General features: G+C 49.4%; 1 protein-coding gene across 1 annotated transcript; it reads left to right on the top strand.

Moving 5' to 3' along the window:
• The first annotated feature begins 1,270 nt into the window (after positions 1 to 1,270).
• On the top strand, positions 1,271 to 17,477 carry LOC128802154 (hydrocephalus-inducing protein homolog). Its single transcript, XM_053968369.1, has 19 exons — positions 1,271 to 1,275; positions 1,474 to 1,666; positions 2,130 to 2,275; positions 2,980 to 3,139; positions 3,245 to 3,417; positions 3,573 to 3,771; positions 5,134 to 5,233; positions 5,819 to 5,918; positions 6,398 to 6,566; positions 6,846 to 7,084; positions 7,619 to 7,811; positions 8,374 to 8,482; positions 9,060 to 9,314; positions 9,653 to 9,795; positions 10,137 to 10,358; positions 14,481 to 14,641; positions 15,165 to 15,265; positions 15,848 to 16,307; positions 17,113 to 17,477. Exons 1-19 carry the CDS (start codon positions 1,271 to 1,273, stop codon positions 17,213 to 17,215), a joined length of 3,231 nt encoding a protein of 1,076 aa, XP_053824344.1. The 3' UTR covers positions 17,216 to 17,477.
• Positions 17,478 to 25,366: the final 7,889 nt, after the last annotated feature.

Here is a 25,366-nt window from a genome sequence, read left to right as displayed (position 1 = left end):
AAGGAAAGCACGGAGCCCCAGAGTTTCAATCGCAGATGAGAAGAGTCCCTCAACATGCCAAGGTCAGCTGGACCAGTCAGGTGGCCCCTGGGAGGCCAAACCAGCCAGACCTGTTCTGTGTGCCCTTGGCTTTATGGGGCCCTGCAGTGTCACAATGGACCCTTGGCTGGAAGGAGTCCCAGAGTGTCACCATGGCTCCTAGGTTCCAGAAGGCTCCACAGTTTCCCAATGGTCCCAACAATTCCATGAGGCCTTGCAGTGTCACAATGGTCTCCGTGGTTCTACAGTCCCCACAGTGTCACGGGACTCCTCTCTTCCATGAGGCCTGCAAGGTCACAATGGACCTTTGGACCATGGGGGTTTGCGGTGTCACAATGGTCTCCTTTGGCTCCCCAGTGTCCCAATGGACCATGGATTACAGGCAGCTTCTCTGTGTCACCCTGGAGCTTTGTTTCCATGGGGTCTCACAGTGTCACAATGGCTCCTTGCTTCCATGGCACCCCAAAGTGTCATAATGGTCTCCACAGTTCCATGAGGCCCCGGTGTGTCACAAGGGGCCCTTGGTTGGATGGGGCCTCTCAGTGTCACAATGATGCCTCCATTGCATGGAGCCACACAGCATCAGTACGGTCTCCTTTGCTTCCATGAGCTCCAGCAATGCCACAGTGGTCTTCGTGATTCCATGAGGCCCCAGAGGTCTCTTCATGATTCCAAGGTCCCTTGGTCCCACAAGGCCAAACAGTTTCACAATGGTCCATTGGTTCCATGGGCCCTGTGCTGGTGCATTCCCCCACCCCTTCTCAGCCCCCACTGCCAGCATGCCCTGTGATGTCACACAGCCCCCTATGATGTCACAGCTCACTCGGGGATGTCACAAACCCCCTTGTCATGTCATAGATCCAACCCTAGGATATCACTCTGCGATCTCCTACAGCTTTGCTGTGATGTCACAGAAGACTCTGTGACACCACAAAATCACTCTGTGATGTCACTGTCTGTTCTGTCATGTCACAGCCTGCTCTGTGATGTTACTCAGATGCCCAATGGTGTCACAACCCACACTCTGATGTCACACAGCCACCCTCTATGATGGTAGAGGCTGCTCTATGGCCTCACACCCTGCTCTGTGATGTCACAGCCAGATCTGTGATGTCACAACCCCCTTAGAGATGTCACAAAACCCTCTCTGTCATGTCATACTGCCACTCTGTAATGTCACAGCACACACTTTGACCTCACAGCCTGCTCTATGGTATCATACAGCCACGCCATGAGGTCACAGCCTGCTCTGTGATGTCACACTGTCCCTTCTATGATGGTGAAGCTGCTTGATAACCTCACACAACAAACTCTGTGATGTGGGGTACAGGAGCACCAGGCAGGGATAACACTGTGGGTGGCCCTTGCAGCTTCGCTTGCCCAGTGAGAAATGGCTTAGTGCCAGCTGACATTGTTTCTGTGCCTCTCCTGCAGCTCTGTGAAAATCAAACCCCAAACCCTGACCTTCACCATCAGCGGGAAGGGGCACGAGCCGCAGCTGACAGTCGTGCGCCCGAGCGCTCGCAGCAAGAGGGGAAACGCCGTGCTGCGCTTCAAGCGGCTCCAGCTGGGGGATTCAGAGACACTGCCCCTGGTCATCCGTAACGATGGCATCATACCTGTCAAGGTGAGGAGGACCTGCTCGAGGAACGCTCTGCTTTGGGAACAAGTGCTTGTGGCACAGGGGAAGGGTCCCAAAAACCATGGCAAACCTGGAAAGAGGTGTCAGGAATTCTTTTTAAACAAGTGACTGACGTCTGTTCCCCAAGAAGGGAGTTCTGGGTCTCCAATTTAGGAAGGACATGGAGGGGCTGGAGAGTGTCCAGAGAAGGGCAGCAGGGCTGCTGAGGGGTCTGGAACACAAGTCCTGTGAGGAGAAGCTTGGCTGCCACAAGCCAGTTATCCCTGTGGTAACTTTTCTGACACCTCCTGCTTAAAACCCAAAAAGCCAGAAGGATTGTGAGGCCCCACTTTCACGGTCTGTATTTATACTGAAAATCAAGATCAAGCGAGCTTTTGCCCTTCTGCTCCGCGGGAGGTTTCCGTCCTCCCTGAGCTCGCCTTAGGACACCTGCGTTACGCTTTGACAGGTGTACTGCCCCAGTCAAACTCCCCACCTGCCGCTGTCCCCAGAGCGGGTCGTGGCCGGTGCACGCCGGCCGCTTGGTGCCAGAAACGAGAGCCCCCCTCGGGGCTCGCCCCCCCGCCTCACCGGATACGTGAAAAAACGATCAGAGTAGTGGTATTTCACCGACGGCCGGGACGCCGGTTGTTTGTTAGAGCAGGGTCTTCCAGCACCACTTCCTCGGGTGCACACGTGTAGGAATATAAAAAGGTAGAAGACTTTAGAAAGTGCAGAAAGGCCCCAGAAAGTAGACACAAAGCTGAGAAAAGCTAGGAAATTTCAAAACCTTCTCATGGGAAGCTAGGAAGTTAAGAACCAAGTCAATACATTTCTATTTATCATAAGGAACAAGAATGAGCAAGAACTTATTGATAGCTCAAGATGTGAAAAGTCCTAGATATATGCTTTAAGATAGAAAAAGTTTCCATCTTAAATAATTAATTATTGTGTATTGTTTGAAGTTCATAGGAGTCCTTTTTTTAATATTAAACCCACCTGGGTCCTTTTCTAATTGGTTGGAGTATAATGACTTTACACCTTTTCTTTTATGCTGTTGGTCCAAAGAATATGTAGAAAAAGGCTTTGCATGGGCTGCCATCTTATCTCTGATCTGTGTTTGCATGGATGTTATTGTTTCTCTGTGCCTCTTGCTTTTTGCTTGTATGACACAGACAGATAATAAATCCTGAGTCTGCAACCAGTCAGGGTCCCGTCCCGCTTGTGAGACACGGACCGATCTGGCACACACGGTGCTCTCCTCGATGTGTGGCAAAGCCAACAGTCTGCTCTGCAGCCCTTTCCCCTTTTGTGGACAGGTACGAGGCCCAGAACTGTCCCGGCAACTCGGAGAATTTAACCATCCTGAACAACTCCCCCGCGGACGTAGAGGTCCAGTTCTCCTTTGAGAATGCTGGGGGAGCAGAGACGTTCCTTTTGGACCCTGCCAGCATGGCACTGAAACCAAAGGAGAAGCAGGTAGGAGAAGGGCGGGCAGAGCAGGCAGCGTAGAAGTGCCCAGGGGCTGCTCCTCCTGCTCTCACGCAGAGCTCTTTCTATTTCTTCCTGTGGGGCCGGCGCCAGGAGCTGACCATTTGGGCATACCCCACTTCCCCTGGCTTCCTGGAAGACAAACTCATCTGCAGCATTGGGAAGAACCCCAACCCAGTGGTCTTCAGCCTGTGCTGCCATGGGGTGCACATGAAGCTGGAGGTCAGCCCCCTGGAGCTGTCCTTTGACAAGCTGCTTCTGCACAGGTCAGTCACCCACAAGCACTCCAAGACTTGTGACAAAGAGAAAACGTTTGACTCGGGTTTCCAGGGCACGGATGGAGCTGCTCCAAGTTGCATTCAGTGGCGAGGCTGGTGTGGCCGTCCAGCAGCTGATACCAAGTGCCTTCCTGTCTCTGCAGGACCGACAGCAGGACCTTGGTCCTGAGAAACTACACCCTGCTGCCCATGGCCTGGCAGCTCAGTGGGCTGGATGACCTTGTTGAGGACTTCTCCTTGTCACAAGATAACGGCACCATTGCTCCCCGCTCTGAGTTTGAAGTGACGGTGCATTTCAAGGCCAGGCAGATTGGCAGCATGAAGAAGACCCTCCGACTAGAGGTGAGAGGGGCTGTGCCCTGCCTGGCAGAGCGGGGCACAGCGAGCAGCCGTGTGCTGCTGGGGACAGGCTCAGGAAGAGCTGCACCCGACAGGCACAAGGGTGCTCTGACCCCAACTTCTGCCTCTACACAGCCTTTGCCAGAGCGTGCAGTGCATCCACATGAAACATAAACTTTAAGGGATTTAGAGATTTTAGAGGAGCTAAGATTTTACTTAGAGATATTGCCTTACTAGAGTTAATTAAAATCAGTGAGTAGGCCTTGATGAAGTTAAGAGTTAGTAGTTAACTAATAATTGATTGCTTGTCAACACAATCTTTAGTTAGCTGGGTTTATAATGAAGAATGTAGAAACTGACAAATAGCTTTTAGCAACATAAGACAATTGTGGGCCTCCTCTGTTCTGAAACCAATTGAAGACAAGGAATGGGATTTCTACCAAGGTTCATTTGTCATATTAGCATTGAAAAGGTAGAAAGGTCAGAATGAGGAAGACTTCATTTACTTCCTCATTTTGGGACCCCTCCCCATGAAAGGGACCACCGACCCATTTCAAGGAACAAACTACGCATGCTTAATAGCTTTTGAAATGATTAGCATATCAAGCGAGGAATGGGACGTACTAAATTATGAATGTGTATTTGTATTTTGGGTATTCAACACTTGTGTGGATAAAAGGACTCTGTAATCATCTGAAAGGTGCAGTGTGTATTTGGGAGCTATCCCGCACGCTGCCCAGCGTCGCAATAAGCATACACTTCCTAACTTTAAACTGTTAGAGAGTTTTTGTCCATCACAGTTGGGTATCGGTACTAGATCAATATCCATATTTCTTTAATAAATCACACCTCCCCCCAGATAACCAGACACTGCACCCTGAGCCTGTTCCACAGCCTTGTCCCTGTGGGTGGTTGAAGGTTGTTGTTTGCTTGTGCAGACTGCGGCGTGATCTCTACACTGGACTTTGTCTGAAGCTCTTGCATGGTGCAACAAACTCTCCCCCTGGGATTTTGTTCCCCATGGTTTAGGGGCTGCATTTCCGAGAAGGTGCTAGGTGACTGGAGAGGGTTGTCAATGCCACCTGCTCTGAGACACCTGACACTTCTTGTGGTTGTTCTTACATCTCTGTGCCTCTCCAAGAGGCTCTCCCTGCTGTCGAGTGCAGAGTTGGGCTGATAGGGTTTTTTACTGCAGCAGAATCCCACTGGGGCAGCCCATGAGAGGAACAGGTTAGCAAAGCTTGGGAGTCCTCCAATGCTTGCGAAGCCAGGGAGGCCACAGGGGAAGCAGCCAGCAGAGACAAGGACTTACAGGCTGTCTACCAAAAGAATAATCTCAACAGTGTTTGTTTCTTGCTGCCTCAGGTTTCAGATCCAGAAAACATCGTGGGGGTTGTTCAGGCTGAAAACATCAAAATCTCTGCAGAGGTCTATGACGTTTCTCTGAGCATCGACATGCCCAAAGGTCAGTGGATGCCTCCCAAACAAAGCAGTCCAGGTGCACTGCATTACCTTTGGGTGACCAAAGCACTGGGATGGGATGGGATGGGATGGGATGGGATGGGATGGGATGGGATGGGATGGGATGGGATGGGATGGGATGGGACAGCATGCAAGGATGGCATGGATAGATAAAGCACATTCCCTGCAAGCTGTGTGGCATAAAGCATTGTCAGGGCACTGACAGCCTTAAGTCTCCCCCCTCTGAACTTTGAAGTGTGCAGCTTCATGTGCAGATTGGATCTGGGGGCTCTGAAACAACAGTGACGTGAACAGGCAGTTGGCAACCCCCACAGGCTCAGCACAGCATCTAAAGTAACTGGATTTGTGCTTGGAAGCGAGGAAGTGGGAGCCGAGCTCCTTAACTACTGAGCCTGCAGATATTTTGAGTGAGAAGAGAAAGGGCAGACAAGGAGCTGGAAACACTTCCAAGAACGGAAACTTGCTGGAAAGGGTTTTGTGCCAAGACCTCCGTGTAGTTTGTGACCTGGTGTATTCTGCAGCAGCTCACAAATACCATGTTTGACCTCACTCTGTGGCTTTTCTGCAGGTCCAGATGGAAGCTTGGAATTTGGAACCATTCATGTCCTGGATAACGTGAAGAAAGTCCTGACTCTAAAGAACAAAGGGCTATACAACATTGAGTACAGGTGAGTCCAGCTGCCTGGTAGTGAGCATTTCCTCGAGTTCCCAGGCCTGAATTCTCCCTCTGTCAATGGCTAGAACCTGTTTCCATGCTGGCTGCCTCCAGCAGGAAATACAAACCCTGGGCTCTCTAATATCAATTATTTTACCAGAGAATCCAGCCCCAAACCAGCAGTTCTTCACAGCTCAGCTGGAGCCCAAAGGAGAGCCCCAGAATTTCAGCCACTGAAATGCTGAGATTCATTGCCTTCCTTTGATGGTCACCTCCTTTCTCTTTCTGACACTCTGTAAAGGAGTGAATGACAAATTTTGGTCTCAAGGTTTCTTGCAGTAACCTCGTGATTGTCTGCACTCTCTGTCAAGATCTGGGCAGGGCTGGACTCTCCCTTTTCTTTTTTTCTGGTCCTATGCAAAGTCCTGGCTGTGCTGGTGGCACCTATAACTTTGCACTGCAGAGATCTCCATTCCTTCCCTTTCTCCCCAGTTTCACGCTGAAGGGTGCAGGTCCCAGGATGCAAAATGTGGCATCCCACTTCACTGTTGAGCCTCAGTCGGGCCTGCTGACTGCCTCCCAGCGTGGTGTGAATGTTGAGCTGCTCTTCCACCCCAAAAGTGAAATCCTCCTCAAGAACAAGCCCATCCTGTACTGCCAGGTGAGCTACCTGGGCCAGGCTGCGTTACCACACGGTGTCTTGGGAGGGTAAACAGGATAGGTGTCTAAGGGAAGGAGGGCTTTAACTGGAGAATCCTCTCTCCTACATACACAAACAAAGGCTCTCAAAACCGTCTGGGAGGCTTCCTAAGTGGAGCTGAGAATCTGACTCTGGAGGAGGTGCTTAGACAGGGAGGGGTAAACGGATGGAGTCCTGGGGTGGAGGCTGGGGTAGAGGCTGGCCTCTTTGCTTCGGTTACCACCCTTCCTGTGGACACAGGTGATAGATGCCAGCTCAGGTGGAGGAGGCCAGGCTGTCGCCAACATCCCAGTGAGGGTGTCGGCAAAAGCTGAGTACAGCAAGTACAGCATTGAGCCTGCCTCACCCATCGACTTCGGAGCCATGATCAAGGGCACCAAGGAGACCCAGACTGTCGTGCTGGAGAACAAAGGCATGCTCGGCTTCAAATTCCGCATCCGCCGAGCACCCAAGGAGGCATCCGCATTGGAAAGCAAAAGGTAGGAGAAGCCCTGCACCACCCTTCCGGCGTGAGGAGGCACCAGCCCGCGGCTGGGATGTGGCAGGCAGCCAGGAGACCTGGGCTATCGTCCCTTTGCATCCCTGGCCTGGGGAGAGGGAGCAAAACACCACCTCGGTGGATCTTTACTGATAGTGACAAGGATTTCTTTTTGCCTTCTTGCTTTTGCACTGCTTTCATGCTGTGCTTTTGCTTGTTGCATAAGTCTGGTCTCACTACAGCCAGGGGATTTGCCATATCTCATCTGGTGCCTCCTTACTTACCAGCTGTGCTACATGTTTCAATTAAGTGAAATAATTATTTTTAACTGTTATTGTGGAAGGCTCTGGCTCTTTGGAGCAGATTCCTCTTGTGAATGGCCCTGCGTGGATTGGGAAGAGGCAGGTGGGGGGCTGTGTTGTGGGGTACAGGAGCACCAGGCAGGGATAACACTGTGGGTGGCCCTTGCAGCTTCGCTTGCCCAGTGAGAAATGGCTTAGTGCCAGCTGACATTGTTTCTGTGCCTCTCCTGCAGCTCTGTGAAAATCAAACCCCAAACCCTGACCTTCACCATCAGCGGGAAGGGGCACGAGCCGCAGCTGACAGTCGTGCGCCCGAGCGCTCGCAGCAAGAGGGGAAACGCCGTGCTGCGCTTCAAGCGGCTCCAGCTGGGGGATTCAGAGACGCTGCCCCTGGTCATCCGTAACGATGGCATCATACCTGTCAAGGTGAGGAGGACCTGCTCGAGGAACGCTCTGCTTTGGGAACAAGTGCTTGTGGCACAGGGGAAAGGTCCCAGAAAACATGGCCAACCTGGAAAGAGGTGTCAGGAATTCTTTTTAAACAAGTGACTGACGTCTGTTCCCCAAGAAGGGAGTTCTTGGAAATTTTTTGTCCAGTCTTTCTTCTTTAAGTTGAAGACAAGAAAGGAGGTGGAGTATTTTCTCCCCCCCCCCTCAGGTCACTTTTTGTTCTCCTGGACATGTGTGATTTCCCAGTTCCATCAGATTGTATTTGATCCTAGTTTACTACATTTTAGGTAGACTTAGATGTGGTTTAATTACATTCTGCCCGCTACTTTCTGTCCTGTTTGGTTCTGTGTCAGTTCTATCCAGATGCCTCTGAACACCCTTTTTCCCCGGCTGGTTTGACTTTGCTTTTGTGCTAAGTGCTGTTTGCAGTGGGAGAGGTGCTGGGCTCCCATGCGGGAGCAGCAGCACTGCAGTGTCAGTCCCTGTGCCATCCTGTCCTCACACCACTATTGTTGTGCTCTGGCTTCTCTTTTCTCAGTTTATGTTACTCCTGGAGGATGAGCATGCAGCATTCTTCTTGAAAGGCAGGGCCTCCGCACTCCGGATATTCCACGCTGGAGATGCGGAAGAGGGCTCCGTTGGAAACGGTAAATTCATTAACCAAGAAGTGTGATCATGCACAGAGGGAAAACGTGTGCCCTGCTCTTGGCTGCTCTGAGCAGCAGCCAGATGTCAGGCACACTTTCTTTCCTTGGGCTCTCTGTCCTCCAGGCTTTTCTTGGGGAATTTTTGCAGGGCTTCCTCCTAGCAAGTTGTAGGAAGTTCTTCTGTTCTTCTAGACATGGTGGGTTGAGTTGTGGGGGACCGTCACTGCCTCAGTGGACCCTCTGAGGTTATTTGCTGCTCGTGGGAAGGTACCAGCCTGAACAGACGCAGCCCTTGAGCACACAGAGAGCCAGCAGAAGCCAAAAGCACTCTTTGGCTCAGCTTTGCATATGGCTGGATGGAATGAGGGCCGGGCATCAGCCTGAGGTTAAGCTGCTTAAGTGGTGCTGTGTCTGGAGGTGGCAGTCTTGTGAACAGAGGAAGAGGGTCTGGAACCACTGAGGGTAGAACCTGTGCTTAGAAGGCAGCTGGTTTCAACCTCTTATTCCTCATCTATCCTGTGGAAATCTTTCCTCTGTGCAGCTGTACCACCTAACTCTGATTTCCATTGCTGTGCAGAGAGCAAGCCCCCAAAGAAGCCTTTCTTCCTTCTGCCTTGTGGGCAATCAGCAGAGTTTGGTGTCATTTTCAAACCCAGCCTGGCTCAACATCTGGAAGGGAAGATCCGTGTGTTAGTGGGGGACACCTGGTCTGTCAAGACCCTAATAGAGCTGGTGGGTGAAGGCCACAAGGACGAATTCACCCTCATTGGACTGGAGGAAGACACACAGGAGAGGAATGCCAAGATCAATCTGAAGGAAGACGTCATTGATGGTAAGAGAGGAGAGGCTGCCAAGGTGGAGCAAGGAAGAGGAAAATGGCTGATCATGCGTGTCCTCCCTCTAGCCAGGCCTGGGCTGTCACCCACGGGACTTGGTGGCCTGTGGGCGTGGTAGCCATGCACGCAGAGCAGTGTGTGCTGTGCTGCACGTCGCTGGCTTTGGGATGTGTCAGGGTGTTTCCCTGGAAGTGGTGAAACTGCCTGGGGAAGTCCCTCTCGGAGCAGGGAAGGCTTGGAGCAAGGAAGCATTGAACATGCAGCTGTCTGTGCACGTCAGGGGGGCAGGTGGGGCTCCCTGCATGCTGAGATCCCTCGCTCTCCTCCTTAACAGCTGTCAGAGTGAATCACATCAATTTTGGGGACTGTGCTCTCGGGAAGCCCTGCCACAGGACCTTCAGCATCAGCAACCACAGCCAGACGAAGGTCATGCACTTTGAGTGGGAGGCAGGTGCCCCATTCCAGTTCTCCCCCAAGGTGAGCGTGGACTGCTCTGCCTTTCCCCGTTGCTCAAGCCCTGCCCTGGTGTTCCCGGGAGCTGGCAGGGAGTCCTCACATGCCACTGATAGCCCGTTCTGGTGCTACGTAGGAGATGGAGTCCCTGTCTTGGCTGGGCCAAGGCTGCCAGCCTTGCAGAAAAGGCTTCATGTTATGGGAGGTGGCACCTTCTGTTCATACTTTTGTCTATCAAACTTCACGTAAATCCACTCTGAGGTGCAGATTCCTGGCACAGCTGCTCAGCACATCAGTCCCTTTTGCTGCCAGTCCTGCCCTTGGCAGCGCTTCCAGTCTGGTCTTGACTCCCTGATTCTCCCTAGGTGGGACACCTCCATCCTGGCTGTGCCAAGGACATCACAGTGTCCTTGAAATCAGATGTCCCAGCCACCTTCAGGAGGCACCTGGTGAAATGTAAGGTGACCAAGGTCAACTTTGAGCTGCCACAAAGGAAGGTTCCCGACTGGGATGACCAAATGCGCGTTGTCCCACGGAAGGATACCACCAGGAAAGAGCTGGCAGCCAAGTGGCCTAAAACAGAGAAGGTAAGAAGCAAAACGGCAAAAAAAGCCAACCCAGCTTTTGCAAAAAGAACCACCAGAACACCATCACTGCTGGCTGAGCAGCCCCTGCTTCCTCTGGACATTGGACAGCCGTGAGGTTCACCAGCAGAGCATTCCAGGGGAGAGGTGGAAGCGCAGTGACCGGATACACTCACGCAAGATGGGGAAGCCTTTTGACAAGAGACCTTCAGCCACACACAAACCATCAGTCTGTGCCACAAGCACAAGTGTTGCAGCCCCTGTTGAATGGAAGGCAATGGTTTATGATTTTATCCCATTTTACGGTGTTAGAAATTTCTTCATCTGGTTGGTGCTTTTTCACCAACAAGGAGTTAAGTCTGCTGCACTCCATCTCTTCTTTTGAAGTGGAGAGAAATCCACTTCTCCTGCTGTCATGGTTTGACACTGGCGCAATGCCAGCGTCCCCATGAAAATGCACCTTCTTTAAATAAATGCTGTGAGATGTTATCAGGGACAGAGCAGAGCAGGCCCAAGCTTAATAACAAAGGAAAAAAACTTTATTAAACTACTACTAATACAGAAAACACATAAACTAAATCTAGGATGAAGACCTTTTAAAAACCACCCCTCCTCTTCTCAATTTTAAACACACCCAGCCATGAAACATCACCCGGGATTTTTGATCAAATTACCACCTTTCAGGTAATCTATGCTTAAATTATTAAGGGAGAGAGAAGTCTCTCTTGCACCACAGGCCCCCCAGGAAACACAGCTGCCCCCCTGTGTTTCCCTGTCACACATGGCAACTGCCCGGAAGAAAAATCTGCCAGTGTGACACTCTCTTTTCCATGTCACAGTGCTCTCACCACTGTGCATGGACAGACTGCTCGTAGGGTTCCTTTAAGGATGCTTTGCTATGGACCTAAAGATATAACAGTTTAGTTTCTCATCCTGGGACTACAGTCCCTCCTATTTTCTTCTGGGGCCGAGGGGTCCAAAAATAGGACTCATCTTCTTCTTGAAGATAGAGGGTATTACTATTCTCTCTTCAGCTCTCTTCGTTTCTCGCCATTCCTGTGCTGTTCGAAGCTGAAACAGGTCTCCCTGGGTCACCACTGCATCCCCTTAAAATGCAGTCTCTATTGCAGGAGATTTTGGTTCAGTCCATGGTTAACAAGAAAAGTCTAGCTAAAAGCTACTTCTTTATCTCCTCCTACCTAAATATTTCTTCTTCTAACATCTCAGGTCCTGGACTATCTCTCTTCCACTACAAATCAAGGAGGAGTAATACTTTTAAAAAGCCCTCATTCCCTCGAAAGGGTTAAAAGTTCAGACTCCCTGGACGGCCGATATCTCAGTCTGACGTTCCGCCTCCCACGCTGGGCATTTCCCCCCCCCTTCTCCTTCTCCTTTGCCGGCAGATTTTCAGGTGCCGCCAGGCTCTCCGTCTCTTTCCCACATGGGGAGGGGGGGGGCAAAAGCATCTCTGCTTCTCTCTACCCTTCCGTCCACAGGAGCTGGCTCGGTTCCAGACCCTCAGCCCCCTCGGCCTACCTGGACAAGGTCACGTGGCTTCCCCTCCCCCACCCAGCCTAAGGCTGGGCAGGGGGGGAGTCTGCACTCTCTGACGACCGGAACCAAAAGAGAGAGTTCTCCTGGGAGTTCTTGCTTTTAACCCCCTGTGTTCTCAGAGGCGTGTCTATACTTTCAGTGGTCACTCTAGGTGCTAATATCTAAACCTGACCACTGATTGGTTTGACCTAACTTCCTGGAAAAAATTCACTTCCATGTCAAACCACGACACTCTACCCTTCGCCTCTGAGAACACACATTTCTAAAATTATTATCAAAATTACATTCAACACACTTATACATAAAACAATAACCTACACTAACCCTCCACTTCTATATTGGCACTATAACCTAATACATGCTTTGCTCTTATTCTTTTTGATCCCATCTTACAGCTCTCATCTTATCTTCATCTCATCTTGACCAGAATTCGATTTCCCAGTCAGGGAACCATAAAATGTCATGGTTTGACACTGGCGCAATGCCAGCACCCCTATGAAAATGCACCTTCTTTAAATAAATGCTGTGAGATGTTATCAGGGACAGAGCAGAGCAGGCCCAAGCTTAATAACAAAGGAAAAAAACTTTATTAAACTACTACTAATACAGAAAACACATAAACTAAATCTAGGATGAAGACCTTTTAAAAACCACCCCTCCTCTTCTCAATTTTAAACACACCCAGCCATGAAACATCACCCGGGATTTTTGATCAAATTACCACCTTTCAGGTAATCTATGCTTAAATTATTAAGGGAAAGAGAAGTCTCTCTTGCACCACAGGCCCCCCAGGAAACACAGCTGCCCCCCTGTGTTTCCCTGTCACACATGGCAACTGCCCGGAAAAAAAATCTGCCAGTGTGACACTCTCTTTTCCATGTCACAGTGCTCTCACCACTGTGCATGGACAGACTACTCGTAGAGTTCCTTTAAAGATGCTTTGCTATAGACCTAAAGATATAACAGTTTAGTTTCTCATCCTGGGACTACAGTCCCTCCTATTTTCTTCTAGGGCCGAGGAGTCCAAAAATAGGACTCATCTTCTTCTTGAAGATAGAGGGTATTACTATTCTCTCTTCAGCTCTCTTCGTTTCTCACCATTCCTGTACTGTTCAAAGCTGAAACAAGTCTCCCTGGGTCACCACTGCATCCCCTTAAAATGCAGTCTCTATTGCAGGAGATTTTAGTTCAGTCCATGGTTAACAAGAAAAGTCTAGCTAAAAGCTACTTCTTTATCTCCTCCTACCTAAATATTTCTTCTTCTAACATCTCAGGTCCTAGACTATCTCTCTTCCACTACAAATCAAGGAGGAGTAATACTTTTAAAAAGCCCTCATTCCCTCGAAAGAGTTAAAAGTTCAGACTCCCTGGACGGCCGATATCTCAGTCTGACGTTCCGCCTCCCACGCTGAGCATTTCCCCCCCCTTCTCCTTCTCCTTTGCCGGCAAATTTTCAGGTGCCGCCAGGCTCTCCATCTCTTTCCCACATGAGGGAGGGGGGGCAAAAGCATCTCTGCTTCTCTCTACCCTTCTGTCCACAAGAGCTAGCTAAGTTCCAGACCCTCAGCACCCTCGGCCTACCTAAACAAGGCCGCGTGGCTTCCCCTCCCCCACCCAGCCTAAGGCTGGGCAGGGGGGGAGTCTGCACTCTCTAACGACCAGAACCAAAAGAGAGAGTTCTCCTGAGAGTTCTTGCTTTTAACCCCCTGTGTTCTCAAAAGCGTGTCTATACTTTCAGTAGTCACTCTAAGTGCTAATATCTAAACCTAACCACTGATTAGTTTAACCTAACTTCCTAGAAAAAATTCACTTCCATGTCAAACCACGACACCTGCATATGCTGGTGAACCCCAAGTTTTGTCTGCATGAGAATTTGGTTGTGGTCTCTGTATTGTGTGGGATATCTCATCAGGGAGTAGCCCAGGCACTGTATGACTCTATGGAGGAGTCCGGAGACTCCAGAGACTCCTGCTTTTATTGACATTATTGCCAAACACGCTCATCTTGGGTGGAGGCTCTTTCCAAACTCTTTCTGGACCATTTTAAGGCCTCAAAACCATCCTCTTTTCTATCAGAACATCTGCAGTTGGAAACTTTCCTAGTGAGATCTTTCCCATCCCAAAATGCCCATCCCCAGCTCCCAGCAGTTGCTGCAGACATGACATCTGGAGAGCACTTTCTCCTAAGACAAGAAGAATAAGATCCTTTCTAGAACTCTTCAGTCTTGGGGTTCTCCATCCACAGAGCTCCAGCAGGGGAACTTCATCCTAATTTTGAGACCTGCTGGATTTATAGGGGACCCGGAAAAGAGCCAGTCCCTCTACAAGGCTGAAGTACAGGGACTGGAATGCAGCCATAGTCTCCATGGGGATATTAACAGCTGGGCTAGTGACCGCTTGGATCAGTGGGTAGAAACAGCTACTGTAGCACAGTCCCAATTTTGTCAGCTTTCCAGGGAAGTAAAAGTGAATGTGGGTCCCTCTATGAGGCTGATCTTGGAGGCCAGAAGATCCCCTTCTCAGCCTGACCTTGTGGGCTCTGCTCAGTGATTCCTCCCTCCTCTGTTTGCAGGCGGTCGAGACAGTCCCAGAAGCGGCTCACGCTGTGGTGGAGGAGAGCAGCCAGGAGGCCGAGGTGTACCTCAGTGCTGTTGTTGCCTACGCCCAGTTTGAGCTGAACACGGACATGGTTCTGTTCAAGGATACCTTGCCCTTCCAGACAAGGACAGCCACGTGAGTGCTGGAGGCCAGGCAGGGCCCTGCGAGCGGGAGCTGCCTTTGCCCAGGGCTGGCCCAGAGCTGCTTCCCAGAACCCTGCCCCAGCCCAAACCAGCACAGGCCCTTTTACGTGCACGCAAAGCCAAGCGGGAGATGGTGCTCAGGAGAGGCTCAGTGCTGCCATACCTTTCTGCTGAGAACAGCCATGGGTTTGCTTCCACTGCGTGTCACCTGTCCTCATCTGCTCAAAAATAAGTTTGCAGTCAAACCAAGACCTAAAGTCCAGAGCAAGCCCCTTAGCTTCAATGTCCTGGGCACCATCTTGGCCCTTTTCTCTTAAACTTCCAGACTTGGAAATGCTGTTTTGGGCCACCCTGGACAGCAGTCGGAGCATGGCAGGGTTGCCTGGGGAAGAAGATGCTCCTTAGGAGAAAGTGGTACCAGGAGTCAGTTCCAGGAGTCCATCAGACTATATTACTGTACTATTTGCTTTATACTTCTTGGACTTTTTTTTAAATTCGTCCTTCTTGCTTTTCAGTTTCACGATGCACAACACAGGCGAGGTAGCTCTGAAATACTTCTGGGAGAAAGCTGCAGAGAGTGAACCAGCCAAGAAGCCATACTCAACCACTCTGATGCGTAAGACCATTTCACTTGGTAGCTGAGGGCCTGGGGAGAAGACCCTGCAACTTTCACTCCAAAACATGAATTGCTTTTTCATCCTTGTCCACACATCCACTTTCATCAGCATCTTCCCAGCTGCAGCTGGAGAGTTTTCTCCTTGTCCCCCTCTGCCTTTCAGCCCCTTCTGTTCTTGCTCTGCCACTTCTGCTCTGCAAAGGAGCTGAGCCAGGCTCTGGGGAGAGCCACGTGCTGGGTCAGGACTGAGAAGGGGGACATCAGATCATCTCTTTGCCAAGTCTGAGACTGGGAAAAACACTGGTGTAACGAGTGAGCTGCCCTGCAGCCACTGTCTGTGTGCAGTTCCCCACTCCAGGGCAAGTGCAAAGTCACTGTCTAAAAGCAGCTCTCCTGCTTTGGCACAGGAGTGTGTGCTGCAGGCAGAGACCCTGCTCCCAGACGCTCTATTTCCCGCTGAAAGTCCTTGGCCAGAGATGCTCCAAGTGCATCCCAGCTCTCCCCCACCTACCTGCAGCAGGAGGCCGAGTTGCTGGGAACACAGGATTTTGTCCTTGAAAGGTGTCCTCTTCCTCCCTGCAGGTCGGTTCCTCTCTTATGATACTGTAAAGCATCGCAGAAAGCTGCTGTGTCTTTTCCGGTGGGAGCAGGACCATCCTTCTGAGACGCATCCTAAAGTGGAGCAGCTGCAGCAGCTTGCCAAGCAGCAGAAGGATTCTGAGCAGCTGGAGGAGCAGGATTCCCAGCAGCTGGAGGAGCAGGATTCCCAGCAGCAGCAGGAGCAGCTCGAGCAGCAGCAGGAGCAGGATTCTGAGCAGGACCAGGATTCTGAGCTGGATTCTGAGCAGGAGCAGGATTCTGAGCAGGATTCCGAGCAGCAGGATCATGTCAGCCCCTCCCTGGAAGTCTTTCCAGATGTTGTCCACGAGGTCTTCTCCATCAACCCCTACCATGGCATCATCGCTCCTGGCCAGAAGCAGACCTTTCACGTGCGGTTCTGCCCGCAGTGCACGGGGATGTTTAAGACCACCATGCTGTGCAGGTGGGAAACGTCTGCACACTTGCCAACTCACGCTACTGATGGGTATCACTGAATCACAGGGTGGGACAGGGTGGAAGGAACCACAGTAGGTGATCTGGTCCCACTTCCCTGCTCAAGCGGGGTCATCCCAGAGCACATGGCACAGGGTTGTGTCCAGAGGGCTCTGGAACAATTCCAGCGAGGGAGACTCCACACCCTCTCTGGGCAACTTATCACCTGCACAGGAAAGGAATTCTTCCTCAGGTTCAGGTGGAATTTCCTGTTCAGGTTCTGCCCATTGCCTCTTGTCCTGTTGCTGGGCATCACCAAGCCCAGTCTGGTTCATCCCCTAGCACCCTCCCTTCAGTCCCTCTGAGTGGGATGGGGAGGTGGGCCTGGAGACAGGCAGCCCCAGAGATGGCAGAGACACCCACAGGAGCACAGAAAGATCATCATCTTTCATCATCATCTTTCATCCCGTGGTGGGGAGGCACTGGGAAAAGACACTGTATGAAACAGTAAGCTCCCGGGGGGGTTGCAAAATCTGGAACGAGAGATCCAGGGACCAGCCAGTCCCCAACTCTGCTTCCTTTTGGGACAAGCAAGGCCTGCTTCTCCACATGTGCTGTAGTTGGTCCCCAGGGATTTGACTGCTCATGTTCCTGCCCTTGCACCTCTGCAGCCTCCATGCAGTGACTGCAGTTGTTTAATCTGCTGCTCGCTGCTTGCACAGAGACAGGATGCAACACTGCGTGCACTGCAAGGAGACAGGAAAGCAGCTGGCTGGGAATGTTCCTCTGGCTAACACCAGTCCCTTTCTTCCTAGGATTCCTAACCTGAAGCCAGATCAGAAGATGGCGTGGGTGATGGTGAAAGGCAGAGCCTGGGAGCAGAAGAGTCTGGGTGAACCATTAGAGCAGACAGAGTAAGGCCAGGGACCCGAGAAGGAGGTGCTCTGGAGAGCAGCACCTGAGTGACAGCGTTTGTGTCAGCTCCAGCATCCGTCAGTGCCTGCTGCTGCTGCTGGTCTCCCACCCTTCACCAGAGACCTCTGCAGCTACCCTCCCAAGTTCCAGTGAACACCTCTGTCCTACCTTTTAGTTAGCTAAGTTAATTAACTACTTGTTGATTAGATTGATAAGTAATAGATAACTGTCAGTTAAGTGTTAATAAACAATTGTTAATAAATTGTTAATTGTCAGCTTGTCTTGGTTTGAAAGACAGGTGTCTGCCGGAGCTCTCTGGAATGGAGAATGTGGCCCCCTTCCCTCCAAATTACTGTAACTTTGAAATTAAGGGGCTTTCAGGCAAAGCTATGGGAAAAGGAGTAGCAGTTCTTTACCAGTGTGTACAAGAAGGCAAACAAACAACAGCAACGACAAACAGAAGCAGATACCCAACCACAGCCTTCCCTCGGCTGAAGGCACTTTCCCTTTGGTGTAGTTCCAGTCACAGCCGGGCAGGGAAAGGAGGCAAATAATGAATAAAGCTAGAGAAACTTTAATTATTATTGAGGGGCTCAGAGAGGGACACAGCCCTGGAGGCGTGGCCTCACCCGTGCCCAGCACAGAAGGACAATCACTGCCCTGGTCCTGATGGCTACACTATTGCTGAGACCGGCCTGGTGCTATTGGCCTTCTTGCCCACCTGGGCACACCTGGGCTCAGGTTCAGCCCTTGTCAATCAGCTTCCCAGCCGATTAGTGCGGCCAAAGTGCACGACCCGGCTCTTGGTCCTGTTTAGCCTCATGCCAGTGGTGTCAGCCCATGGATCCAGCCTGTCCAGGGCCCTCTGCAGCCTTCCTGTCCTCCAGCAGCTCCGCCCTCTGACCCAGCTTGGCGTCATCCAAAGGAGGACTTTGAGGCGCTGGAGCAAGTCCAGAGAAGAGAAAGGAAGTTGATTAAAGGTCTAGAGAGTAAATCTGATGAGAAATGGCTGAGAGGACAAAGGGAGCTGGGGAGGGCTCAGTCTTGAGCAAAGGAGGCCCAGGGGGAACTGTCGCTACTGGACGCGAAATGAGTCCACAGAAGCTTGGTAAGTTCAAAAGAGAAAAAGAGCTAATTTTATTTCTGACTTTGCAATATATAGAATTCTAAAAGTGACAGTGGATTGGAGGATGAAATTGCTACTTCTCCAACCACACTGGTCAAACTAACAGTCCATCAAGTCTCTCCTCCCACAAAGAAGAATGCAAAATAATCATTATTTCCATGAAGAGTGCGTGAGAGCTCCAGTAGAAATATGTAAACATCAGAAGGCATAGAAAACTTCTAAAAGAACTCCAAAGCTTTCAAAAGAACTATACAGGAAAACTTAACACTTTTTAAAAATCAGGGCAATAGGGAATGTTGTCACTCTCTACACCAGCCTGGCAGGAGGTTGTAGTAAGATGGGGGCGAGGAATTTCTTCACAGAAAGGATTCTTAAACGTTGGAAGGCACTGCCCTGGCAGGTGGTGGAGCCGCCGTCTCTGAGGGCGTTCAAGGACCAGGTGGATGTGGCACTCAGTGCTCTGCTCTGGTTGACAAGGTGGTGTTTGGTGCAAAGCTTGGCGCAGTGATCTCAGAGATCGCTTACAAGCTAACTGGTTCTGTGCTTCTCTGAAACTGACACCTGGCAAAGACAGGGAATCCTTTCAAGTTAAGTATGATAAACTATAATGTTCTGTCAAAGGATTTCACAGGAGCTCACATAGTGCCCTGACCAATCAATATGATTGACATAAATCCCTAGAATTGTTCACGGTTCTCTGGTCTTTTCATCCACAAAGCACACAGTGTTCTACAGTTTTAGAGCTATAATGAGTCTCTGAAATCATATTAAGCTGGAATCAAATAATGATTTAATTGCTAATAGCAAGAGTCCTGTTCAATTCTTCGAGCAGGAAGAGCAACTCCACCTGCCTTTGAAAATTGGTAATAAAGTTAATGGTATTTAAGTTCTTCAGCAGCAATTGTTTGGGTCATCTCTGGATACAACATATAGGCAATTTAACCATGGTTTTCTTGAGTGGTTCCTAAATTGCACTGTGTTTTCTTAATCGCTGTGCATGTTTTCCTTAATTTTCTAGCTTTTCTAGAGTGGGCAAGGATAAAATACACAAGATACAAATTGATGGAGAAGTCAGGAGGTTCTGGATTGTTCATGCATAATCTGTGAGCAAAGCCTCATGTCAGTCACACAGTGCAGTCTCAAGCTCAGCAAAAAGATTTTCCGCTTAGAAAAGCTCAGTTTTTATAATTCAATCTTTTACCTTTATCTATTTAGTGGCTATTTCTATGATGCCTGCCTTTGACTTGCTCTTGCATGGTTTAAATGCAAGACACTCAAAATACACGCCAAAAGAACTCGGTCAGGTGACTCCAGCCCGAAGCAGGTTCAAACCAGTGCTCTGGCCAGAATCTGCTTCTTGGTTTTCACGTGACATTCTCACGTGTTACGAGCTGAAAGTGAAGCCTTGTCTTGAATTGGTCTAATAAAACATTGTCCATCTGGAATAGAAAAGACCATCATTCCAATCTTTTATGAAAGCCTTACAAATTAACTTGGGAAGAATGAATTAAAAAATCTTTTTATGTATGTAATTGGAAGAGAATTTTGTGTTCTCATGATTTATCCTAACGGATAAATCACGATATCTCATGATATCCTAAAGGTGGCAAATTTATTGAGGTGAGAAAGAGAGGAGCAAGGAATCTGCCTGCCTGTATGTTTCCCCTTGTTGTCTAACAGCAGCTGCATCACTGGAAAATGTGTTCTAATGAGAATCTTTCTTTTTTTCAAGAGGAGACTAAACAGCTTTATGGAGTTCTGGATTGAGCCAAAATACGTTTAAAACCCAGAAATTAAAATCTGAAATGTGTCAGCTTAGATTCTAGCTTTGTTTTCAGCTGCTGCTGACGCAGGTTTTCCCTTTTGGTGTCTAACTGACATACTGTCAAAAAACGGGAACACACTCCCGGTTCTAAAGTGATTTCAGCATTTATGATAAGGCCCAAAGCTTAGGGGGCCCGCGGGTAGAGCAGGAGCGTTCCTGAGCAAGGATGCTGCAGAGCTGGAGCTTGATCTTCCTTTCTTGAGCGGGGACGTTCCCGATGCTCCAGGTGGAGCGGCACAGTCTCACCGACTCGGATGCCCCCCCCCCCCCCTTTTTATACTGTTTTTTGTTCCTTTGCCTTGGTTTCTGTTGGGATCCTTCATTCAGTTAAAGCACTGATTGGCCCTTGCAGTTCTCTCCAGCCTGGCTCGCTTTTTGCTTGGGGGGATGCACTTTAGGTGTAATACGATAAGTTGAGTACTGTATTCCGTATAACTCCCCTTTTAACCCCATTGACACTATAATAACCAAACTAACAGTACATGCTTAACAATCATCAACTGGTTTACGGCAGTTTCTAACCTCTTCTTGTCAGTAATCTTCTTCAGTAAATCGTAACTCCAACCTGCAATCTCTCTTGAGGCAGCGGAGCGGGATTCATTTCTCCCACCGGTTTACTTTTAAATGTTGGCAGATATCATTAACCCAAAAATCTGGGCAAAATCCCTGGAGAGGCCTCTGATTTTATGGGGAAAAGCAGGAATTCCGTCCCTTGCACCCACCTACCACATCCAGGTCCACCTCGACCTCATCATACCAGCACTTGAAGAAGACTCTGCAGGTGTTGATTTGCCTTTGTCCAAGGGACGGATGTTCTTCAGGAACAGGGACAAATTCCCCCGGTGAAAATCCGATGGGAACCCAAAATTGGATTTTGAGGGTTTTGCTGGTTGCAAGTGACCATTTTGGTTCTTGTGGAGTTTCTGCGGAAGAACCACTGGATGAGAATTCTCTCTGGGATTATTCTGTCTCATAACTGACAGGGTAGGATAATTCCAATGGTAATTCTAGTGTGAGGGTTGTTATACTGCCCTGTGAGGAGAGAGAGAGAAAGATATGGAAAAATGGCTCATCCCCGGGGTCATCCAATCCTGGACTGGGTTGGGTTGGAAGGGAACTTTAATGGCTTTTAATGGAACTTTTAACTTTGGTGGTTATCAAGGTTCCCATCAGCGCTTCTTATGGGAAACTGGGATGTGGGGAAGCCAGAAAAATGAGCTGGCAAAAAAAAAGAGAGATTTCACCTGGAAGTAAATTCCCTTCCCTTAAATAAAATGAGGATTGAGACAGAACTAGGCTTTACCTGTCACCCAGAGAATCAGCTGTAGGAAAAAAGGATGGGAAAGAGTCACAGCCGGCCGAAATCTGGATCCCAGCGTTCTGCAGCTGGGGAAGGCATCGATAACCCAAATATCTAGGGAAAATCTCACCAGGCTCCTGCCAAGCACACCACGGGAAGAGGGAATCAAACCAGAGCCACTGAGTTCTCTCCATTTATGGGAAAATCCTCCGGGGTGCTTCAGCCCCTTTGAGGGAAATCAGGAGAATGCCAGGATCAGCTGTTTTTAAGGAAATCCAAGGAACTGAGCTGTGATTCCCAGGCTAAACCCAAGCCCAGTGGGATGTGGATAACCTCAGGCAGGAGACAAACTGAGGCAGAATTCCTAAGGAACACGAGTCGGCTTTCAAATGGTCATTCCAGGCCCATCCAGTCAGGACCGCTGAGGCTGGAAAAGGCCTCCAAGGCCACTGAGTCCAACCCGTGCCCAACGCCCACCTTGTCACCAGCCCAGAGCTCCGAGCGCCACGTCCGCTCCTCCCTTGGACACCTCCAGGGGTGACAACTCCGCCATTCCCTGGGCAGCCCCTTCCAGTCCTTTCCAGGAAGAAATTCCTCCTGGTGTCCAACCTGACCCTCCCTGGCAGAGCCTGAGGCCCCTTCCTCTCATCCCAAGCCTTGTTCCCTGGGATCCGATCCAATCCTTTCCTGCCCCTGGCTGCACCCTCCTGCCAGGGAATTGTGAGGAGCCAGAAGGTTCTCCAGGGCCTTTCCCAGCTTCCCAGCCCCTCTTCCTGCCTCCTGTCCAGGTCCTTTTCCTTGGGAAGGACAGGTCTCCTTGGACATCCCGCGTTGATTCCCTGAGGTTCCCCCGGCACGGGATTGGCCAGTGGGACGCGGGTGATAAAATCATGGAATATCCCGCATTGGAAAGGACATTTCTTGGACTCCCCACCCCTCTCCCCCGGCCTGCAGCCTCAGTTGTCCTGCAGGAGCTTTTCCCACTCCTGCTCCCACCCCTGTGGAGGCCAATCCACGTCCAGTTCCTCATTCCCAAGGAAAGCAGAGCATGGAATCTTCCAAAGGCCAAGCACGGGGCAGGAAAGAGCTGGAAAGGAAAGCTGGGATTGGGATCACAGAATCACCAGGTTGGGAAGAGACCTTCAAGATCATCGAGTGGGATTCATTTCTTCCACCCGTTTACTTTTAAATGGTGGCAGATATCAGTAACCCAAAAAATCTGGGCAAAATCCCCGGAGAGGCCTCTGATTTTATGGGGAAAAGCAGGAATTCCAACCCCAACACCTCAACCAGACCACGGCACCAAGTGCCACAGCCAATCTTTTTTTAATACACATCCAGAGATGGTGACTCCACCACCTCCCCGGGCAAACCATTCCAATACTTTATCACCCTTTCTGTAAAAAACTTTTTCCTAATATCCAATTAATATGTAATTAATATTAGTTATAATAATTAATAATAATGTCCAGGATTCCAGACCAGATTTTGAGCACTGATGTTTCTGTTCAATGATTAGCCTGAGGGTAAATTCCCTTTTCTGAGAATTGGGATGAACAAAGGAAGAATAAGAAGGATTAAAAGCTCCAGAGCCATTTCTGTCTTGGTTTTGATTGTTTTCTGGTTTATGCTCCTTAAATAAAGGTAAAATCTCTCCAACCTGAACTAAAAACTAATTCAAGCAGGGAACGACAAAATAAATTCCAAGGAAATTACAAGCAACAATTCCATGACTAATTCCCCTTATAAAGGACCAAAATCCCAATTATAAGTCAGATTTATGCATGAGCAGATTGTTTAATTCATTCAATTAAGGCAGATCATTTAATGTTAACTTAAAGAAATTAACATGAAATGATCATTAACAACTTCACTTGAAACCACCCACAAATAACAGGAATTTCCATCGAGGCAAAAAAAAAAAAAATTCAACCTGGAATCATTCCCTGGGAAATATCAATAAAAACCCCCCCAGCTCAGTATTCTCCCAAAAATCCTCATCGTGGACATTTCTACTCCAGCCAGACTTACCTGAGCAGCCAGACCTGGAATATCCATGTGGAATTCCACGTGGATTGGGGAACTGAGGAATTTTTTTCTATTCCCTGGACATGGATCTTTTCCACATCTGCATGGGAACAGACTCCAGCAACCCCTGAACTAAATCCTAAAAAAGCTTTGGAAAGAGACGTTAAAACTTTTAAAAGGGACTTTTAAAAAAAAGCCCTGAAAAGGGACTTTGACCACAAAAGACTTTTTTTTCCCTCAGGTGCAACATTCCAGCTGACCTTAACAGCCTGGATCTGGAAATTCCAAAGGTTCCGTTTGTGGCACACCTTGATCCAAAGGGCAGCAGGAAAAGGTTTCAAATGCTCAGCACCTGCCCAGGGCAGCTCCTTTCCCAGCCTGGTTTTCCCACAGTTCAGAAAAACTCGGGAATGGGAGGCGGAGAGTCCCAAACTGGGGGTGGATCACACCACCAGGCTGACTCGGAGTTAAAACTGGGAATGCATGAGCACAGAGACCAGGTGGGAATCCATGGATATGGAAAAATTGTGGGATTAGATCTTTAAAGTTCCAACACTTTCCAGGTTTGGTTATTCCTGCACCAGTTCTGTTTCTGGATTAGGGAGAGGGAGGGAGTCAGGTTGGACAGAGAGCTGGAAAATAATTGGATTTACGAGATTCCCGCCCTTCAGGAATAATGAACAAAATTCTGGGATTTGTGGTGATTCCGGGTGGGATCAAACATGGCCAGGAGCCAAAACCAACGAGGTTTCCAGGGAATCCGGGACTGGCTTTCCTTGGATAAATGTCGTGGATTTAACAGCTCCTGGGTGAATCTCCTGGAATTCCACAGACTCTCCCAGTCCAAGGAAAATCAGGGCTGGTTTCTCCGGAAGATTTTTCTCCCTCTCCACGCCAGGGACCATCCTATAAATCCATGGGATTCATGGAATGCTGAGTTCTGGCTCTGGGTGGACGATGGAAACCAGCTGTTTTCTGGTTATTGTGGGGTTTTTCCTCAAAAACGTTCCAAACATATTCCAAACGTGTTTCAAAAACTTTTCTGGGAAAACTGTGCCTTGGCCTCACTGCCCTCACAGGGAGGAAATTCTTCCAGGTGTGGAAAATATTCCCCACTTTTCCCCCCTTTTTTCCCTCCTTTTTCCTACCTTTCCCCCCCCCCCTTTTTTTTTCGAGTTAAATCAAGGAACTTTTATTTATTTTATTTTATTTTTATTATTTTTGTTTCATTGCATTTTATTGCATTGTATTTTATTACTTCTTAAAATTGACATAGGGATTTAACTATTCAATAAATTCCCCATCAATAAATTTTCCATGTCAAAAGAAGAAGGAAAAACACCAGGAAAAAATTTCCCCCTGCCTTCTAAAAAACCCCACCCTCCCCCAGATAAAAAGGAATAATCCCAAACTAAGCTTGGAATTTCCATGACAAAAAGGAAGAAAACCAGGATAACCCTGTGCCAACAAACACCCAACACCATTCCCAGGGAAAAAGAAATCCCAAACCGAGCATGGCTTTACCCACCTCTGAGATTTCCCTTTTTTCCCCCGGAATTTTTGGTCAGTGAAACCTTTTTTCCCACTAAACCCAGGCGGAGCAGGGAATGATTTCCCATGAGAGGAGGAACATCCCGACCTCTCCCAGCTCCAGGCGGTGACCGGGAAGCGGGACGGGATTTTCCGGGCGTTTTCCCAAGCTCCATCCCCCTCCGGAAAACGCCAATCTCGGTTTCCAGCAACCATAAACCCAGGGACAAAGGTCGATCCCAACCCCATCCCAGGGGAGCAGCCGGCTCCTTCCCGCTCAGGTACGGAATTCCCCATTGGAAAAAAAAAACCCTTGAATTACCCGGGATTAATTAATTGAACTGG

The sequence above is a fragment of the Vidua chalybeata genome, chromosome 34, assembly GCF_026979565.1.
Source record: "Vidua chalybeata isolate OUT-0048 chromosome 34, bVidCha1 merged haplotype, whole genome shotgun sequence".
Classification (NCBI taxonomy): Eukaryota; Metazoa; Chordata; class Aves; order Passeriformes; family Viduidae; genus Vidua; species Vidua chalybeata.
The sequence above is the reverse complement of the archived record's forward strand: the minus strand, read 5'-3'. Positions and strand labels throughout refer to the sequence as shown.

Bases quoted from the DNA above. Each gene is read 5' to 3' on its own strand.
- LOC128802154 (XM_053968369.1), top strand. The intron at 3,140-3,244 runs GTAGGAGAAGGG...GGCCGGCGCCAG, and splicing joins TGAAACCAAAGGAGAAGCAG to GAGCTGACCATTTGGGCATA. The intron at 14,642-15,164 runs GTGAGTGCTGGA...CTTGCTTTTCAG, and splicing joins TTCCAGACAAGGACAGCCAC to TTTCACGATGCACAACACAG.